At 43.6% G+C, this 18,374-nt stretch overlaps 1 protein-coding gene across 1 annotated transcript in view; it reads right to left on the bottom strand.

The window, feature by feature from the left end:
- Window positions 1-1,027: 1,027 nt before the first annotated feature.
- The window catches only part of SH2B2 (SH2B adaptor protein 2), a 102,737-nt gene continuing 85,390 nt past the window's right edge, over window positions 1,028-18,374 (bottom strand). Inside the window, exons 5-9 of the mRNA XM_066599651.1 lie at window positions 16,068-16,162; window positions 11,700-11,885; window positions 9,535-9,728; window positions 6,779-6,950; window positions 1,028-1,729 (exon numbers count right to left, since the gene is read on the bottom strand). Of these exons, the coding sequence (XP_066455748.1) occupies window positions 1,431-1,729; window positions 6,779-6,950; window positions 9,535-9,728; window positions 11,700-11,885; window positions 16,068-16,162 (946 nt within the window). The 3' untranslated portion in view covers window positions 1,028-1,430. The remainder of the gene's footprint in view (window positions 1,730-6,778; window positions 6,951-9,534; window positions 9,729-11,699; window positions 11,886-16,067; window positions 16,163-18,374) is intronic.

Genomic DNA, 18,374 nt, shown 5'->3' with positions numbered 1-18,374 from the left:
CAGATGAAAAAACATCCAATTTTTTTTGGATGCAACATGGACAAGCTCTTATAGGCTTGTGTGCCTTTGGCCTTAGTCAGGTTGCAATGCCTGTTAATGGGTCAGAGTGTGACTTTGTTAACTTCCAATAGGGGGCAATAGAAAGACACGTTTGTCTTCTTTCTGGAAGTAAGAGTTTATTTGCCTACCTTTCCCAGGGAAGCATTGCATGGCCTATAAGACTCCTTATGTGTACTTCATGCGCTCCACAAGAAGAAACAGTATTCCCCGCAGAGAAACAGGACCCGAATATGATAACCTGCTGTCTTGTAATGCGGTGTACCTACACTCCATTTTAATAGTGTTTACTATTTTATATAATATTTGGAAATAGACATTTAGAATTATATCATTTTCAGGAACATATTAGTCTTCTGCTCACACCCTGTCAAAAATAGCAGTCAGTATACAAATAGATAGCCCTATAATCTCTGAGGATGTGTTTAGCTGGGATATGTAGGGGGAGTGAAGAAAGATCATTTCTTAGTATAGGATTCTTTTTTTCAACAGAAATAGCGCCACTTCTGTCTGTGGGCGGTATTGAGGTCAAGCCAATGAGGATGAGCTGCAATATGGCCTTTGGACAAGAATGCTGCCGTTTCTAGGGAAAAAGTACCTATTTTCCTAATCGCACACACTCCCCTTTAATTCAACTTAAATTTACATTCCTAATGCAGTGTGAAAAAGTAATGGCTACAAGCTAGTACTAACTCATGAGCTTTAAGGAGATGCCCACCTTCCATAAGAAGACTGCAGTTACATTAAAGGGGTGTTCCCATCTCCACCTTTCATAGCCGAGATGGAAAACCAGTGCCATGGCTACCAGCCACCCGGCCAAAGCCTACATACAAAGCCAAGAGTTTAGCACTGCGTCGTTTCCGTAGCTCTCATTGAAGTGAATGGGAGCTATGGAAACAGCGTAGCACAGCATGTTACATTGTTTCCATAACACTACAGGTTATGGAAACAGTATTGCACTCTGTGCTACATCGTTTCCGGAGCTCCCATTCACTTTAATAAAATTATGGAAAAATGCACAGCGCTAAGGGCTCTCTCTGCTCTTTCCGATACATGGTCGGAACAGAGCTTCCGCGTTTTCCCATCTCGGCCATGACACACCAAAACGGGAATATCCCTTTAAATTTATCCGAAAATCTGTAGCCATTTTTGATTACAACTAGGCTTCAGAGAGCTGAAACAGGGGATCAGTAGCGGCCCTCATATGTGGATTTCATAGCGTGAGGTACTCACATTTCTGCCAATACAGTTTGAATACTGTTATTGGTTTGGCTTCTTATAACGTCGAATGGCTTACTAATAATTCTCAGCAATATCACTTAAATTAGAAATGTGGAAAACGATTAGTGCTGCAATTTAAAAACTGTATTTTTTCAGTAAAAAGAATATTGATTCTCGACAGCCCTTGTCCTACTCCGAGACCCATCACTTTCATGGTAGTCTTCTGTGCTCCCATTGGATGATTCTAGCAAAAGCTCTGCACTGTTGCTTCGGCTTCTGGTGCCAAGAGTCCCTTCCACTCTGTGATATGCTGGGTGTGTAGTGGAAGATGAGTTTTCTGGAGGAGTTACGGGCTGGATGCTCGTTCCACCAGAAGTAGAGAAGTAGTGTTGGGATTGGGTCTCAGTCCTGCAGCTTTGTTGCTGGAAACTAACACCAGAGGGTCCAGGTTCTTAAAAAAAATAAAGAAATGGATCAAAAGATTTATACACTAATCAAAGGAGGACAATGACTATTATATATATATATATATATATATATATATATATATATATATATATATATATATATATATATGTATTAGATGAAATTTTATTACAGCAGAAATCCAGGTAATTCCAAAGGGTTCACTTACTTTTCTTTGCAATTGTATAGTATGATGAATACAATAGGACAGCTACTAGAAGAGGACCTATTGTATTCATCATACTATACATAGTGGGAGATCTGGACAACTTTGCCCACGGTTTTTGTTTGGAATAGGTGCTCTTAACCCTTTGCAATCCAATTTTGGATTCAGAGTTTCCTAGGGGTTTTTCGCTTTCTGCCATTATACAATGGCGCCATCTGCTAGCTAGAGCCAGTTCTGTGGTATGGGACATGCTGGAGAAGCCCCCGACAACAGAGCGGATAGTAATATACAGTAAGAATACCCTGCTGGACGTCTTCCGACATCGGAAACTGTACAGCCTTTAATCAGAATGTCTTTAGACGTCAGACAGTGGATTGGAAAGGGTTAATAAAATATCGTCTGATTGTTATCTAAGTCACAATTATAGTCAAAGAATCTAGCTAATCACATACAAACATTTGTAGTGTTTGTCTTATATGGAGCACATTGGGGAAACATTCACAGAGAGGAAAGAAAAAGTAAGTGAGCCCTTGACTATAGATTCCCTTTTAGCAACAATCATCTTCACCAAAGTTTCCAAAGTTGCTAAAACTTTTTGGACGAAGTTCAGGAAGTGCTTGTATCATCCCTCCCTGCAAATGTGTTTCACTTCATATACATTTCTGGAATGCTTTGTGTGCACAGCCCTCTTCGGGTCATGCCACAGCATCTCTGTATGGTGAAGGTCAGAACTCTGACTGGGCCATCCTAAAACAAATCTTTTTCAACCATTCTTTAGTTGATTCAGGGTCCTTTTAAACAGAACGATTGTCAGGAGTGCTGATCACTCAGTGAATGGAGGTGGAGCGGATCGGAGATCTTTCTGGCTGCCCACCTTCATTCACAGTAAACAGGCAGCCATTCACAGATGAATGACTGCCTGTTTACATAGGCTGATTGTCGTTTGTTTTTTATACCTGCCTAAACTGAACAATGAACAATTTACCGTTGATCGTTCAGTCACTGGCAGCATTTACACTGAATGACTGTTCAGAATTTGGCGATCTAGCGAGAATCTGAAGATAACTGTTCTGTGTAAAAGGGGTTTTCTACCCAACATCTCATCAGCTTGACTTCATGGACTGCTGCCCTTAATATGCTCTCAAAAAAGGTTTTGCTATATATTAGAATTCACTGTTCCCTCAATGATCGCAAGGTGCCCAAGCACTGAGGTAGCAAAGCACCCCCAAACCATGATGCTACTTCCACCAAGCTTCACAGTTGGGATGAGGTTTTAGTGTGTCCTTTTTTTCTCCACAAATAGTTTTGTATATTTGTGCCAAAAAGTTCCACTTTTGTCCAATTTGTCCATAGATTTTCCCAAAAGCATTATGGAAAATTCGGGCTCTCTCAGACAAGTTTGAGACGGACTGCGACGTTCTTTTCTAAATCAGCATCTCTCTTTGTGGTGTCCTTCTATGAACACCATTCTTGTTCACTTTTCTTCTAATGCTGGACACATGAACAGAGGTTTCTGCAGTTTTCAGAGCCTTCTGTAGGTCATTTTCTGTTACCCTTTGGTTTTTTTCACCCCTTTCTGGATTGTCTGTTCTGATCTAAGAGTGCTCTTAACATGATGTCCACTGCTTGGGAGAATAGCAAGGGTCCTGAATTTTCTCCATTGGTAAATAATCTGGCATTGATTCACATACACCCAGATCTTTAGCAATGTTTTATAGCCTTTTCCAGATTCATGGGTCTCACTCTCTATAATATATCTTCTGTGGCCTTCAGAAAGTTGCTTGCATCAAGGCAATGTTCACACTAACCAACCTCTCTTGAGAAGAACAGATTTGTCAGTAACCTGGCTCTGTCTGCCTTTATTTAATGGGCAAAGTACCTGCGAAACTCACACATCTAATCTCCTTAAGTGAAACATGTTTTGTCAATTGGCCTTTGAAGCCCTAATTAAAAAAGGGATTCACATACTTTTTCTCCTGCATTGTGGATTGTTACTCAATGTACTCAATAAACAATACCACTGTTTGTGTGTTATTACTTTGGTTAGATTGTGTTTGTCTATAGTTATGATTTAGATAACAATCAGACCACATTTATTAGTGATCATTGCAGAAATCCAGGTAATTTTGGGTTCACTTATTTTTTTTGTAACTGTATATGAAGCCATATATGTATACCTGTATATGATTCTTTAGTAAGTGATATTAAATGATCATTTTCCTCTAGAAGGAATAAAACTATACTGTTCTCATCAACAAGGTGACAAGCTTCTGCAATAATCAATAGATGTATTCTTTGTAACTTGTCTTTGAAGGAAGAGAACTATAACTTTAAAGGGAATGTCCAATTGTAAACTATTTATGCCCTCTCCTAAGGAGAGGTCATCAATAGTAGAATGGCACGGGTCGGTCACCCAAGAACCCGCCCGAATAGCTGTTTGCTGAGGCCAGCACAGTCAAAGACACCTTACTGCCCCCAAAACAGAAGAGAAAACAGAGTAGCTCTCCTGTTATAGTAGTCACCCTGCTATGGTTGAGCAGAGCAGTCATCATATAGGAGCGCCCATGCCAGATCACTCTTCTGGGTAATAATAATCTTTATTTGTATAGCGCCAGCCATTACATACAATATTTAACTGATGCACGGCTTGAACAATAAGAGTGAGGGCTCACAAGAGCTCACAGACTATAAGCAAGTATACACATAGGATACTACACATATATACACTAAGAAAGAAAAAAATCAAGCACCAAGAAGTTGTCGGAATCGATTGAAACTTTATATGTGTGATTGTAATGTTAATATAAGTATGTGATAACAATATCAGAACAAAAGGATCATTTATTGCATAAAACTGAACACTGGAAGGGAGGCTCTAGTACCCTGTTGTACCTCCTCTAGCTTGGATGCAAGATGTGATACGAGCGGGCATGGAGGCTCTAGTACCCTGTTGTACCCCCTCTAGCTTGGATACAAGATGTGATACGGGCAGACATAGAGGCCCTAGTACCCTGTTGTACCTCCTCTAGCTTGGATACAAGATGTGATACAAGTGGGCATGGAGGCTCTAGTACCCTGTTGTACCTCCTCTAGCTTGGATACAAGATGTGATACAAGTGGGCATGGAGGCTCTAGTACTCTGTTGTACCGCCTCTAGCTTGGATATAAGATGTGATACGGGTGAGCATGGAGGCTCTAGTACCCTGTTGTACCTCCTCTAGCTTGGATGCAAGATGTGATACGAGCGGGCATGGAGGCTCTAGTACCCTGTTGTACCTCTTCTAGCTTGGATGCAAGATGTGATACGAGCGGGCATGGAGGCTCTAGTACCCTGTTGTACCCCCTCTAGCTTGGATACAAGATGTGATACGGGCAGACATAGAGGCCCTAGTACCCTGTTGTACCTCCTCTAGCTTGGATACAAGATGTGATACAAGTGGGCATGGAGGCTCTAGTACCCTGTTGTACCTCCTCTAGCTTGGATACAAGATGTGATACAAGTGGGCATGGAGGCTCTAGTACTCTGTTGTACCGCCTCTAGCTTGGATATAAGATGTGATACGGGTGAGCATGGAGGCTCTAGTACCCTGTTGTACCGCCTCTAGCTTGGATATAAGATGTGATACGGGCAGGCATGGAGGCTCTAGTACCCTCTTGTACCGTTTCTAGCTTGGATGTAAGATGTGATACAGGTGGGCATGGAGACTCTTGTACCCTGTTGGCCTGCCTCTGGCTTGGATGTAAGATGTGTTACGGACATGGAGGCATACAGGTTCCACATGTTATCTTGCGGCATATTGGTCCACATTTGCTGTAACTGAGTGTCTACACAAGCAGATAAAGAGGTCCACTACACACAAGTAGCCTCAGAGAGTCTTTTTACAGGCCATGGGTGTAACCACTTTCAGGGCCTCAGGTGACAAGACCGCTCATCTAATCACAGCCCAACTCTAATAATTTGCCCATCTGCCTGAGATGTAACTGCATGCCGAGTTTTGCAGCAAAACGACAACTCCTTCTAGGTGATGGGCTTTAGAGTGTACATAAAGCTGTGTGAGTCTATCATCAGTCATGTTCGTGAATAAGTAGAAAAGAGGTGCAATGGGGTGTAGGGGGATGCAGTGAAAGAAGGGGGTCTGGTTTCCAAGGGGGAGTCTATAAGCAGGGTAAATGGAGTCGAGTTTTGATTAGGGAATATGATAAACCTCCCTAAAAACATGTGTTTTTTTTCGGGCACGCTTAAAGCTGTGGGAGTTGGGGATTAACCTGATTGCCTGAGGTAGCGCATTCCAGAAAACTGGTGCAGCTTGTGTAAAATCTTAGAGGCAGGAGTGGAAGTTCTGGATTAAAGAGGAATTTAGTCTAAGGTGATTAGTGGTGAGGAGAGAATGGGTAGGGTGGTAGGCCGAGATGAGGGAGGAGATATAGGAGGTGCAGCACTGTGGAGAGCTTTACGGATGAGAGTGAGGAGTTTAAATTGTATTCTATATTTGACGAATAAGGCTCCTGAATCTTAGAAACTTGCCTACCCCTGAGGGTGGCACATTAGGCATATGTGAGATGCATGTTGCCCACAGGTTCTTACTTTGGTATCTCCAGTCGATAAACTCCATACCAAATAAGATGCCATAAGGGAGGGCAGAAATGCAAAAATGATGTATAATAGTTAAACAACGCACGTACAGATAGTTCTTTTTTGTTTGGGACCTGACGCAGCCCCCAAAATGAAAACCACCATGAATAGCTAAGACCAAGTAAGTATAACGTTAGAGGTAGACTGTGCAACTTTCCTTGGGGCAAAAGTGGTGTTTTCAGTTTTTTTCTGGAGGGACAAGTTAAGTAAGAGATCAAGTGTGAAGCAAAACTTACCAGATGATGTGTTCTGTGCAACAACATAACTGCGCAGAGTGATGTCAGCTGAGCCACCAGATTCTAGAGGTATTGGATGGGAGTGAAAGTGTTTCAGCATATCAAATATGGTCTGGAACCACAGATGCTGTACGTGACACTGACCATTCTCATTCAGAGACAATCGCAGGTGCTGAGAAAAAAAAGTGAGAAGAGTTAAAACATCTCAATTAAAAATTCAACAGCTTTTTAACATTTTTAGTAATGTAAGAAAATCATTGTTCCCATAATCGAATGTGTACAGGAGCCACCAGTCTCACCCCATGCAGAGACCTGAGGGAAAAAGGATTGCCCATGTTCGGTCAACAGCTATCTCCCCAGACTCCAGCATAAACACGATTGCTCAGCGCAGTAGATTAAAGTGGCTATCCAGATCTTAGAATTAATGATCTACCCTCAAAACAGATCATCAATATCTCATTGGTGGGGGCCAACTTCCAGCAACCCACCGATAAGTTGTTTGAAAAGGCCATGGTGCTTGTGTGAGCACTGTAGTGCCTTCAAAGTTTACAACTGATTACCATCCCGTTTGTACTCAGAATGCCGTACTTTTCATAGTGGCCATTCTGAGTACTACAGTGTTGCAGAACTCAAAACTGCCGCTATAAAAAGTGCAATGTTCTGACTATGAACAAGATAGTAATCAGACGCACATATTGAAGGGGTTGCAGCCCCGTGGCACCTACACACAGAGGTTCACAAGAGTTCTGGGAGTTGGTTCTCCACTAATGGGAGTTGGCTCTCCACCAATCAGATCTGGATGGCCTATCCTAAGGATAGGTCCTCAATTTTTAAAACCTTTATAACCCATTTAAGGTCATTGCCTGTTGATCAGAATATGTAATTGTCCAGCACATATAAAAAAAAACCTGTGCTCTCAAAACAATAACTGAGATGCTCGCATTATGATTTCATCTAGATGGTACAATGCATCAAGATAACTAATAGGTCTCCAGAAAAGAAGAGACCTGAACCGGCATCCACTAATGCCAAATTACTTACAACCTCCCACCTCTAAACAGTATGCCTTTAGTTCTTCTTACACTGCTCTGTAACATAGACGGCTATTCGTTGGAATGGCCACCATGTAATGCTACACTTTCCCAGCGTCTGTAAGGGAAATAGATGTGTAGATGAGGCTTTACCTGCTGGGAATAGTTGATCGCCAGAAGTGAGAGAGGCCAGCTTTATTGTAAAGAGGGTTGTCCTTGTCTTTAAAAGGGCTTTTCCCACTTTTAGAAGTAAAGGCATTTTGCTAGCTGCTCAGCCAATCAATACAGCACTCAATGAACCAATGTGATGGCTGTGAGGGCTGCTCAGCCAATCACAGCCATCACTTTGTGGAGGTGGGATTTATGAACTGATGAAGCAGTGATTCAGCAATTCATAAACCCCACCTCCAAGAAAAGATGGCTGTGATTGGTTCCTTGAGTGCTGTTTAGCCAATCGAGCACTGTATTGATTGGCTGAGCAGCGCTCGAGAACCAATCAGAGCCATTGCTTCCAGGAAGCTATCTTCTGTCGGTGGCCGAGGACTGAAACAAGCGTACTGGAGCTCCAGAGAGCAGAGCAAGGAAATAGACCGCGTCTGCTATGTAATGTATTGCATTTTTATATGTAATCTAGCTAGGGCTTATTTTTGGGGTAGGGCTTATATTTCAAGGCTCCCCGAAAATTCTAAAAAAAATCAAGGTAGGGCTTATTTTTGGGAAAACACAGTAGTTGTACTCTCACCAATGAAATATTGTGCAGATTCTTGGGGTCTTGATCACATCGCTTTACGGTCTCCATCCAGGGGGACTGTCAAGCTTTCCATTTAAAATCTCAAAAACTGCAAGGGACCTGAACGGACGCCATCTCTGCCTTTAATTAAAAGCTGCTGAAACAGAGACCGATAGGTCTCTGTTTTGGCAGGTTTCCATTTGATTCTGGTATTTTGTGCTAGAAAAAATAATGGAGTCTACCATGCAATTCTTTCTGGCACAAAATGCAGGAAATGTACAGATTTCCACTGGTTAGTTTTCCTTTCACTACTTTTCACTAATAGCAGAGATAGCTTCAGTTCAGGTCCCATCAGGGGGGGGGGTGACTTTTTTTAGGATTTTAAAGGTAAATTCTGACAGCACTCCTGTTAAGAGATCTGCAGCGTGGCTCTATAGATTGCCTGTCAGATTGCAGTACAATGCAATACTATGGTATTACATCATACTGCAATCGCGATCGAACAATCGCAAGTTCATGCTCTCTATGGGGACTGAAAAAATGTGAAAAATCAGTTTGAAAACGTTTCATTAATCATTTTGAAAAAAAAATGTTTTAACTGCTCCTTTTCCTATATTTATAATGGAAAAACTAAATAAAAATTTCAAAAACATATCACTGCATCTATAAAAGTACGATGTATCATGAACTATCAAAGTAACGCATTATTTACCCTGAAAGATGAACATTGTCAGAAAAAAATACATAATTCGCTTTTTTTGGTCAACTGGTGTCTGTCTGCCTGGACCAACCCTGTGCTGAGAGGGTCAGAATACAGAACAATCACTGCTATACAAGCAGATCATTCACTTCTTGCTTCTACAACACTGACATTAATCACAACCATTAGGCTCACTCCAATGGACACATCCAGTCTTCATACAATATACGGCCTGGGGTGGTAACGTTTTAACGCTTTACCAATAAACAGAAGAAACTTCCCATAGCGCACTTGCCTTTGCTTTGCCTTGAAAGTTGAAAGTAAGCACATACTCTCCTGGGCGCGTCTCACTTTGCCTGATGACAAATAGTCCGTGACTGCGAGTTCCACCGGCGAGCACAAGCTGAGCCGCCTTTATCCTGGACAGCGTCCCGTGGAACCAAGGATACTCCAGCAGGTTTATCTCGGCATCTTTCTCCCCTTCTTCACCTAAAGCCACAAAGTTCCAAAATGTCCAAAATTTCATGAGTAAAATAACACTAAAACTTGAATAGATGTAAAATACTTCTATATAATAAGTATATTATGCGTTTTCTCATGTGATGTTCTCAGCCATAAGCTGAAGGGAGCCCCTGTGCAGATAGTAACCGAGAATGATTTTTAATCCCCTAAAGACCAGAGTGTTTTTAGTCCTAAAGGGCCAGACACTTTTTTAGCGATTTTACCTATGTGGTGGTTTTATTTGGATAGTCTCGGATTACAGGGCGTATATGGCAACGTTTTCGGTTAGTGTCAGTGTTGGCTCATTTTCTTTTTTCATTTATATTTTTATTTTATTCTCTAATTTTTTGTACTTATTTTTCTAACTTTTTTTTTAACATCCATGTCCCTCATAACATCATATAACACTATTGGGGGACATTCACACTATTTTTTTCCCCCAATTTTACATTTTCCTACTCTAAGGGCTCTGTCGCCCATGTGAAAGAGCCCTAAGTGGGGCGTCCATAGGAGCACCAGTTACAGGGTAAAACATCCCACTAGTGTGACAGTAGTCACTGTCAGAGCGAGCTGCTCAGGGGTCTGCTAAGACCCTCTCTGATATGCTGGAGGTTGCCGGCGATCATGCGATCGTTGAGTCTCACGCAGGAAATGTCAGTGCCGCTTCCTGCACGCTATACACTGCTCATTGAGTACTATGTAGCTTGTAAAGGAGAACGCAGAAGCGGTTAAAATCCGCTTCCGTCTTCTCTGGGTCTTTGGCTGTGTTTGATATCCGAGGACCAGACTTGCTCCTGCCTGTGTGCAGGAGCTTTAATTCTGCACAATATATTTACTATCGGCCAGGATTCAAGCCCAGGACCAAGCGCCGTATATTTACAGTGCCTGGTCCTTAACCCTTCCCAATCCACTGTCTTACGTCTGAAGACATTCTGATTGAAGGCTGTACATCTCCAATGTCAGAAGATGTCCGTCAGGGTATTCTTATTGTATATTACTGGCTGCTCTGTTGTCAGGGGCCTCTCCAGCATGTCCCATACTGTAGTACTAGCTCTAGCCAGCAGATGGCGTCATTGTATAATGGCAGAAATAGAAAGCCCCCTAGGAAACCCTGAATCCAAAATTGGATTGCAAAGGGTTAATGGGTTAATTTGATGTACATACAGCGCATTGGAAAACCATGACGTAGCCTATACATTATAAGCTGCTCAGTGGCCATAATATGGCTATGAACAGGTTCAGCGCTGTATATTGTTTTGCAGCACTGGGGTCTGGGCCTGCCCATACAGTTTTTACGTTCTCTCTGTCTTTGTGTCGGTTTCGGGTTGAAACTTTATTTTTCTCTCATATGTCAAAAACATGCTGGTAGGTTAACTGTCTTCCTATGAAATTGTCCCTAATGTGTGTGAGATAAGGGAACTAGTTTGTGAGCCCTGCTGGGATATGGTCTCACGTGAATGGAGACGATCTCCGTACAGCGCTGCAGAGTATGTTGCTGCTATAGATACATTTTTCCTTTACTATTTCATTAATATTTTATCAAGATATTGGGTACTAATAGGACATAAAATTGGTAAAGATCGAAATGTGAAAACTGACTCGGCGTGTATCCTATGGTACAGCAGCTAATTAGCTTTTCCAACTTTTTTAAACATTTATTATAACAAAACGTAAACTCGTCAACAATTTTCCATCAACGAAGGCCACAAATTTTAGTTCCATAAACGTAACGATGGTCATTAAGGATCTTTTATCACAGTTAGTCTCATAAATGATCTTTAATCACCGTTAGTTCATTAATTTTTATTGCTGCGTCCGTGGCCAGCTTATCCGCACGAACAGCTGCAGCAGCTAAAAATTCAAGTGCAGCTAATTATTTTTTTCCTTTTTTTAATTAAAAGAACAATCCAGGTGACCATCGTGGGGATCAATAGCTTCCTAATTAGCTGCTTAGTGTACCTGCTCCTTGGTTAGATGCCGGAGTCTCCAAGGTCTGCAGGAAGTTCTCTAGAGGGACGTGTATCAGGTGGTCTGCTGAAGAATGCTCCCGGCTACGGATCTGAGGAGTTACAGCAGGTGGCGGATGAGGCATCGCAGATGCTGCAGAAACATCCTGGCCGCACATTTCTAGTGGCCGGTAAGCTCCTGGTATGAATACAAGAAGATATTCCTCAGTGCACTATGCTCACACCACATTGTACATACCTCATTTATTGAAATGAACATTTTCACCAATTTAAAAGGATTGATACAATTGATGAAATAATTATATGCAACCAAAACGGTTTTAAACCATCTATTTTGTAGCTTTTATTACAAAAAACTAAAATAATGGTGCAAAGAAGGCCAAATATAAACCACGTAATACAATATTTAGCACTTCATTGTAATAAATCAATGTATATTAAAAATGACCATATTTTCCTCAACCCAATGAAGAACGGACGATGTAAAATAGTAACAGAAGAGCAGCACACTGTATTCCAGATGTTCGTTTTATGGATTCGGTACATATTGCTGTTTATAATATCATTAATCATTCTTAACCAGTTTAGGACCAGGCACTGTAAATATACGGCCCCTGGTCCTGGGCTTGAGGGCTTATTCAGACGACCGTATATCAGCCGGGTATTCACGCCGGCCGATATACGGCATCCCTCTCTGCAGGGTAGGAGGCTGGAAGACCCGGGAGGAGTGCTCTGAGCTCCCGCCCCCTCTCTGCCAACTCTCCACCCCCTCTCCACTATTTGCAATGAGGGGAGGCGGGACAGGGTGGAGTTAATTCCTGAAATGTAGCCCCGCCCCGTCCCCTCTCATTGCAAATAGTGCAGAGGGGCGGAGAGGGGGTGGAGAGGAGGCAGAGAGGGGGCGGGAGCTCAGAGCACTGCTCCTAGCTCTTCCAGCCTCCTCCCCCTGCAGAGAGGGATGCCGTATATCGGCCGGCGTGAATACCTGGCCGATATACGGTCATCTGAATAAGCCCTAAAGCCCAGCCGTAGGTAAAATTACGGTAGGGATTCAAACCTCCTGCCTCTGCAATCAATGAAAGGCAGCACGGGTTATCAGCTGTTAGTGACAGCTGATAACCCAGAGGAGAAGGCAGGAGGATGCCTCAGCTACAATGGGAAAGTGTCAAATAAAAAAAGAAAAAAAAACAACAAAACACGTGAATGTCCCCCAGAGGTCTTACATAACGTCATGGGGGACATAGATAGTAAAAAACATAATTACATACATAAGTAAATAAAAATTACAAAATAAAACAACAATACATACATAAAAAAGAAAATAACACAAAACAGCCGCCAACCAAAACCATCTCTATATCTGCCCTGTAATCCAAAACCATACATACTATATATCAAAACGTCCGAAACAAAATGGGGAACCCTTTCCCATATTTTATTTTTTAGCGTAAATATACTAATTAGAAAAAAAAATCACTAGAAATGTTTTTAAAAAAAAAAATCTTTTTTCTTTTTACTTTTTACCCCCAATAAAACTAAAAAACAGGGGGGAAAAAGGCAGTGAAAAAGATATTTAAAAAATAGTCCTCTATGTCACGGGAAAATAAAGGCAGCAAAAATAAGTTTGATAGCTAAAGGAAAAAAATTAGGGCAGTAAAACCGCCACATGGGTAAAATCCCTAATAAAAGTCTGGTCCTTAAGGTACAAAACAGCCTGGTCCTTAAAGGAGATGTCTCGAGGCAGGAGTGGATTTTTTTTTTTGCCCAGTCCCCCTAATTAAGCATACATTACTAAGCCCCCCTGTAAATGACTTTTCTAGCTGGTTTGTACTTACCGTTCCAGCGTTTCAGCAACTTATAAAAATTTTCCCAAGATGGCCGCCGGCTCTTTTCCCGTCGCTTGCTGTAGCCCGACGTGCGCGCTCCCGAGACGCTACCAGCTGTGTCTCCCTGACAACCAGACGCCCCGCAGCCGCCGACCGGACCCCTGGAGTGAACACGGCCGACCAGTCACCAACCGCCAGGCAGCAGGTAACCGGCGCAGCCCCCCCCCCCCCCGGCACAGCGGCAGCCCCCCCATCACAGCGGCAGCCCCCCCCCCGGCACAGCGAAAACCCCCCCATCGCAGCGACAGCCCCCCCATCGCAGCGGCAGCCCCCCCATCACAGCGGCAGCCCCCCCCGGCACAGTGACAGCCCCCCCATCGCAGCGACAGCCCCCCCATCACAGCGGCAGCCCCCCCCGGCGCAGCGGCAGCCCCCCCCGGCACAGCAACAGCCCCCCCATCACAGCGGCAGCCCCCCCATCACAGCGGCAGCCCCCCCCCGGCGCAGCCCGCCCCCGGCGCAGCGGCAGCCCCCCCGGCCCATCACTTACCAGGACGGCGGGACAGCTGGGCGGCTTCTCGGGACAGCTGGGCGGCTCTGCACCTTCCTCTAACAGAGGATGCTACAGAATGGACGCTCCAGCGCGCTCCCGAGCAGTGACAGCTCGTCTGTGCATGCGCAGAAGAGCTGTAGCGGGGAGCACACTGAAGCGGCTCGTGCTGAAAGGAGAAGAACGGACTGCGCAAGCGCGTCTAAAAAAGCAAGCTGCCAGCGAATTTAGACGGAACCATGGAGACGAGGACGCCAGCAACGGAGCAGGTAAGTGAATAACTTCTGTATGGCTCATATTTAATGCACGATGTATATTACAAAGTGCATTAATATGGCCATACAGAAGTGTATGACCCCACTTGATTTCGCGAGACAACCCCTTTAAGGGGCTAAAGACAGCCAGTAGGTAGATACATTATTGCTTTGGGTCATGAAGACAAATAACTAGACAGATCAGATTAATATTCATGATTAGTTACAAGTATGGCAGTCAAGGTGACTACTGAAAGGTTTGCTGTTTGTCTCCGGTTTATCATAGCTACGGACATCCTAGCTTGCATCTGATCTTCCGTGCGCCGTTATATGAGGTCCTCTATTCATCCGCTGTCAGTTCTCTTATTGCTGTGTAATGGTGCAGATATGAAGACCTAGAAGCTGTCTGGATTTCTGCTGATATAAATGTGTTTCAGAGAACTAATGGGAGCAGAACATTGCTGAACAGGAATAGCAAAGACCTCCGCTTCATGCGTAATAACTAAATTTGCTAATACTAGGACTAAACCATACAAAATGAATATTAAAACTGCACTGTTATCAATGCGCCTTTAACCAAAAACACTCCGAAAAACGCTGCCGGGATCCTGAGCCTACCAATACAATGGAGCTGTGGGTTACTATCTAGACGGCACGGCTCAACATCCCTCCAGTCATCTTCCATTCAGTTGTGGAATCGATGCCACGTCAAGTTGCTGCAGGCTAGAGGGGGTCCTACGCAATATTAGTTCCTATCCCATGACTTTTGGTATGTCGGTGTAGTATCGTCAGTAGCTACAGGTCAGGGCGTTTACGCTGCATATTAGTGACATTGAGAATTTAGATTGTGAGTACGATTGAGGACAGGGACTGATGTGAATGATGATAATCTCAGTACACGACTGCTGAATACGTAACGCCATTAAAAGCAGCAATAAATAAATGATTTGCCTCAGAGACAGAAACAGACAGCAGAGGGCACCTGGCCCATTACTTTTCAACCACTAGATTGATAGCAGAGGAGTAATGTCAATTCTAATAGATAAAAAAAGAGACGTTATTGCATTTATTTTATTTTCTTGCCCTTCTGTGCGGTTACACAGGTGTCTGCCGCTGACGTGCCTGTCGGCGAACGCAATGGCGAGTCATTCCTTGAGGCTTTTTACATTGCTCCTGTGACGTACGTCATAATGTACTTCTGCGATCATACCATGTTTTAACAGCCAATAGTAGAGCACTTTCTGGGCGTGTTAAACCCCTCTTTTGTTCTTACAACAACTTCCATGCTAACTTACAACAACTTCCGTGCGCACTTACTTACGGCTTCGTTAGCACATTTCCATACCCACCTGAGCAATTAATCGTTCAGTCTAAACATACCCATAACAGAGAAACGAGCGACCTGACAAGTGAAATGACAAGATATTCAAAACGATGATCGTTACAAATCGTGTCATTTTCTCGTTAGCTCCAATGAACGATTTCTTGCTCCGTGTAGAAGCATATGCCTGTGTGTGACTTTTTTTCCCTTTATCTATGGACTTTTCCTTGCAGCTGCTCTTCTTATTGCCCTACTTTTTGTATTAACTATCATGTCAGGTTTATAGTGACTTCCACTACATTTCCTACAAGCATAACGGCATTCACTATCGAGGTCACTGACTTTACATTGCTTTTTAAGTAGTAACTGGAGGTTGGCTTTAATCTGCATCACCAATAACAGTCCTTACCGTCAGCAAGAAACTCGCAGCTACATGATGAGACCCGACTAGGCAGACATGCGCCCTGCTCACAAGAAGACAGTTCTATGTCATCTCCACTGTCTCTGCAAGGAAAAAACATTAGAACTGTTAATGTAACAGATTAGGTCAATGTATCTGAATACCAACAGTTTGTATTGATTCCCGAGAAAGTGATTCTAAAGTGACGAATTACTGAGCTGCATTTCCTGTTGTCACATTTGCAAAAATTGTCGTTACAATACAGAAAAATGCCAATATCTCTGTAAAAGAAACATAAATATCAAACTGTACCTGCAGCGGCTCGGACTTTTCATTTACTCATAGATGGCCAATTTTTAACTTAATCACTGACTGAAGTGAGATTGACATTTCCATGAGAGACAATCCATAATACACGGTTATTCCCTACTATTTACACATAATATCTTGTGCCATATCCATGATATGCAAAATAGAGCAAAGTTTCAGGAAACGAAGAACTGGCTCAGGATCACCTAAAAAACCACTAGCTAAGGCCTCTTTCCCACGAGCGTATATCGGCTCGCCATTTTCACAGCCAGCCGATATACGCGGTAATCATATGCATTGGATTCCAATGCATCAGATCACATGGCTGTATTCCTGAGACGTAAAAGCGCCCGGCAAGGCCAATATAGCGCCGGACGTTTTTACGTCAGGCCTAAAAGATAGTCCTGGAACTATCTTTTGGGCCGGAATACGTCAGCCGCTGCATAAGCTCCTATGGGAGCCAAGGACAGCGGCCGGAGAAGGGAGGTGGGAGGGAGTTTAGCAGCGTGACTGCTAAACTCCCGCTCTCTTCTCTCCTCCCCTCCATCTGATTGCAATGGGAGGGGATGGGTCAGAGGCGGAGCTAACCTCCTACCCCTTGTCCGCAGCCAGCGATGGGAGAAGGCGGGACGGGGCAGTACTTAGCTCCGCCCCACCCCTCCCTTTGCTATCAGCTGGAGGGGAGGAGAGAAAGAAGAGGTGAGCCAGCGAGGGGGAGGTAAGGGGAAATGGCATGGCGGCCTCGGCGTAAATGCACCAGGGGCCCATACCGTCTGAACGGACGCACAAACGTTAGATTTGTGCGCCCGTTCATGAAGCTTTAAACCTTACATCGTAGCGTATATCGGCCGGCCGTGAAAACAGTGGCCGATATACGCTTGTGGGAATAAAGCCTAAAGGTGCGTTTAGACAAAACGATTATAATTAGATTAGCCAACGACTGACTCGTGAGGTTCTCGTTCGTTATTCAGTTTCAGCTGCAATAAAAATCAGTGCCGGCTCGTTCACTTGTCAGTCAGTTCAAACTCTGATGGTTCAGAGGGGGGGACTGCTTAGATTTAAGCGTATATCGGCCGACCGTGAAAACGACAGCCGATATACGCTGGTGGGAATAAGCCTAAGGGTGTATAGTAAAAATACTAAGTAATTGTTTATGGAGCGTTTGTCTGTCCAATTCTAGCGCTTTCTGTTGCTGCCTCTGTAGTAGTTAAAGGGAATCTGTCACCAGGTTCATGCTGTTTTTTAAAAACTCTACAGGAATGAACCTAGGACAGGTATCCATATTGTGTCTGTGCATGGATTATACTGAAACACTGCAGCATTTCAGAATAAACATACTTTCAAGTTTGCTTGGAAGAGCGCTTAGAGTCACAGGGGCGGACGGCGCCGGCCCCTCTCTGCCCGCAGCATCTACAGATTTCTTTCTATAAACAACCAGCAAGAGAGCTGTCCCTCTAGGTGATCCTGGCAGGGAAAGGCCGGTGTGGTCCACCTCCATGACTCTGAGCGCCCTTCTAAGTGAGGAGTAGGTTTCATGGATGACAAAACTAGAATACAACTTGGTAAATTGACCTAAAAAAAGGGAATAGTTTGTGATTGTATTTTGATATAATTAACAGGATTGTCCGAGTTGTTGGAAGAAATGAAGAGAAGGATCGAAAACTGTAAAAAAAACAGCACTAAGCAGTTAAATTCTGAATTGCTTTGATCGTCTGGTCTTTGATTACATGGCTGAAACGGTGACGTGCCTGTATACACACATGACCGCTGCAGCCAATCATGTGCAAGCCACATGCCCCGGAACATAAAGTCCCCAGTGATGTCCTGTATACTGTGCTGGGACTATCAACTCTAGCCCGTGTGATCTTTGTACAGGACCTGCAAGGTCATGTGACGTGCCACTTATCCTGTGAATAGGTCTTAAATGCTTAAAAAGCACTTGCCTCTTCCTTTGACACGCAGGATAGGTTGCATACCTTCCCTCTTTTTAGTTTTCTTCTAGCCCTC

This window comes from Eleutherodactylus coqui, chromosome 4 (genome assembly GCF_035609145.1).
Source record: "Eleutherodactylus coqui strain aEleCoq1 chromosome 4, aEleCoq1.hap1, whole genome shotgun sequence".
In the NCBI taxonomy this organism is placed as follows: domain Eukaryota; kingdom Metazoa; phylum Chordata; class Amphibia; order Anura; family Eleutherodactylidae; genus Eleutherodactylus; species Eleutherodactylus coqui.
The sequence above is the reverse complement of the archived record's forward strand: the minus strand, read 5'-3'. Positions and strand labels throughout refer to the sequence as shown.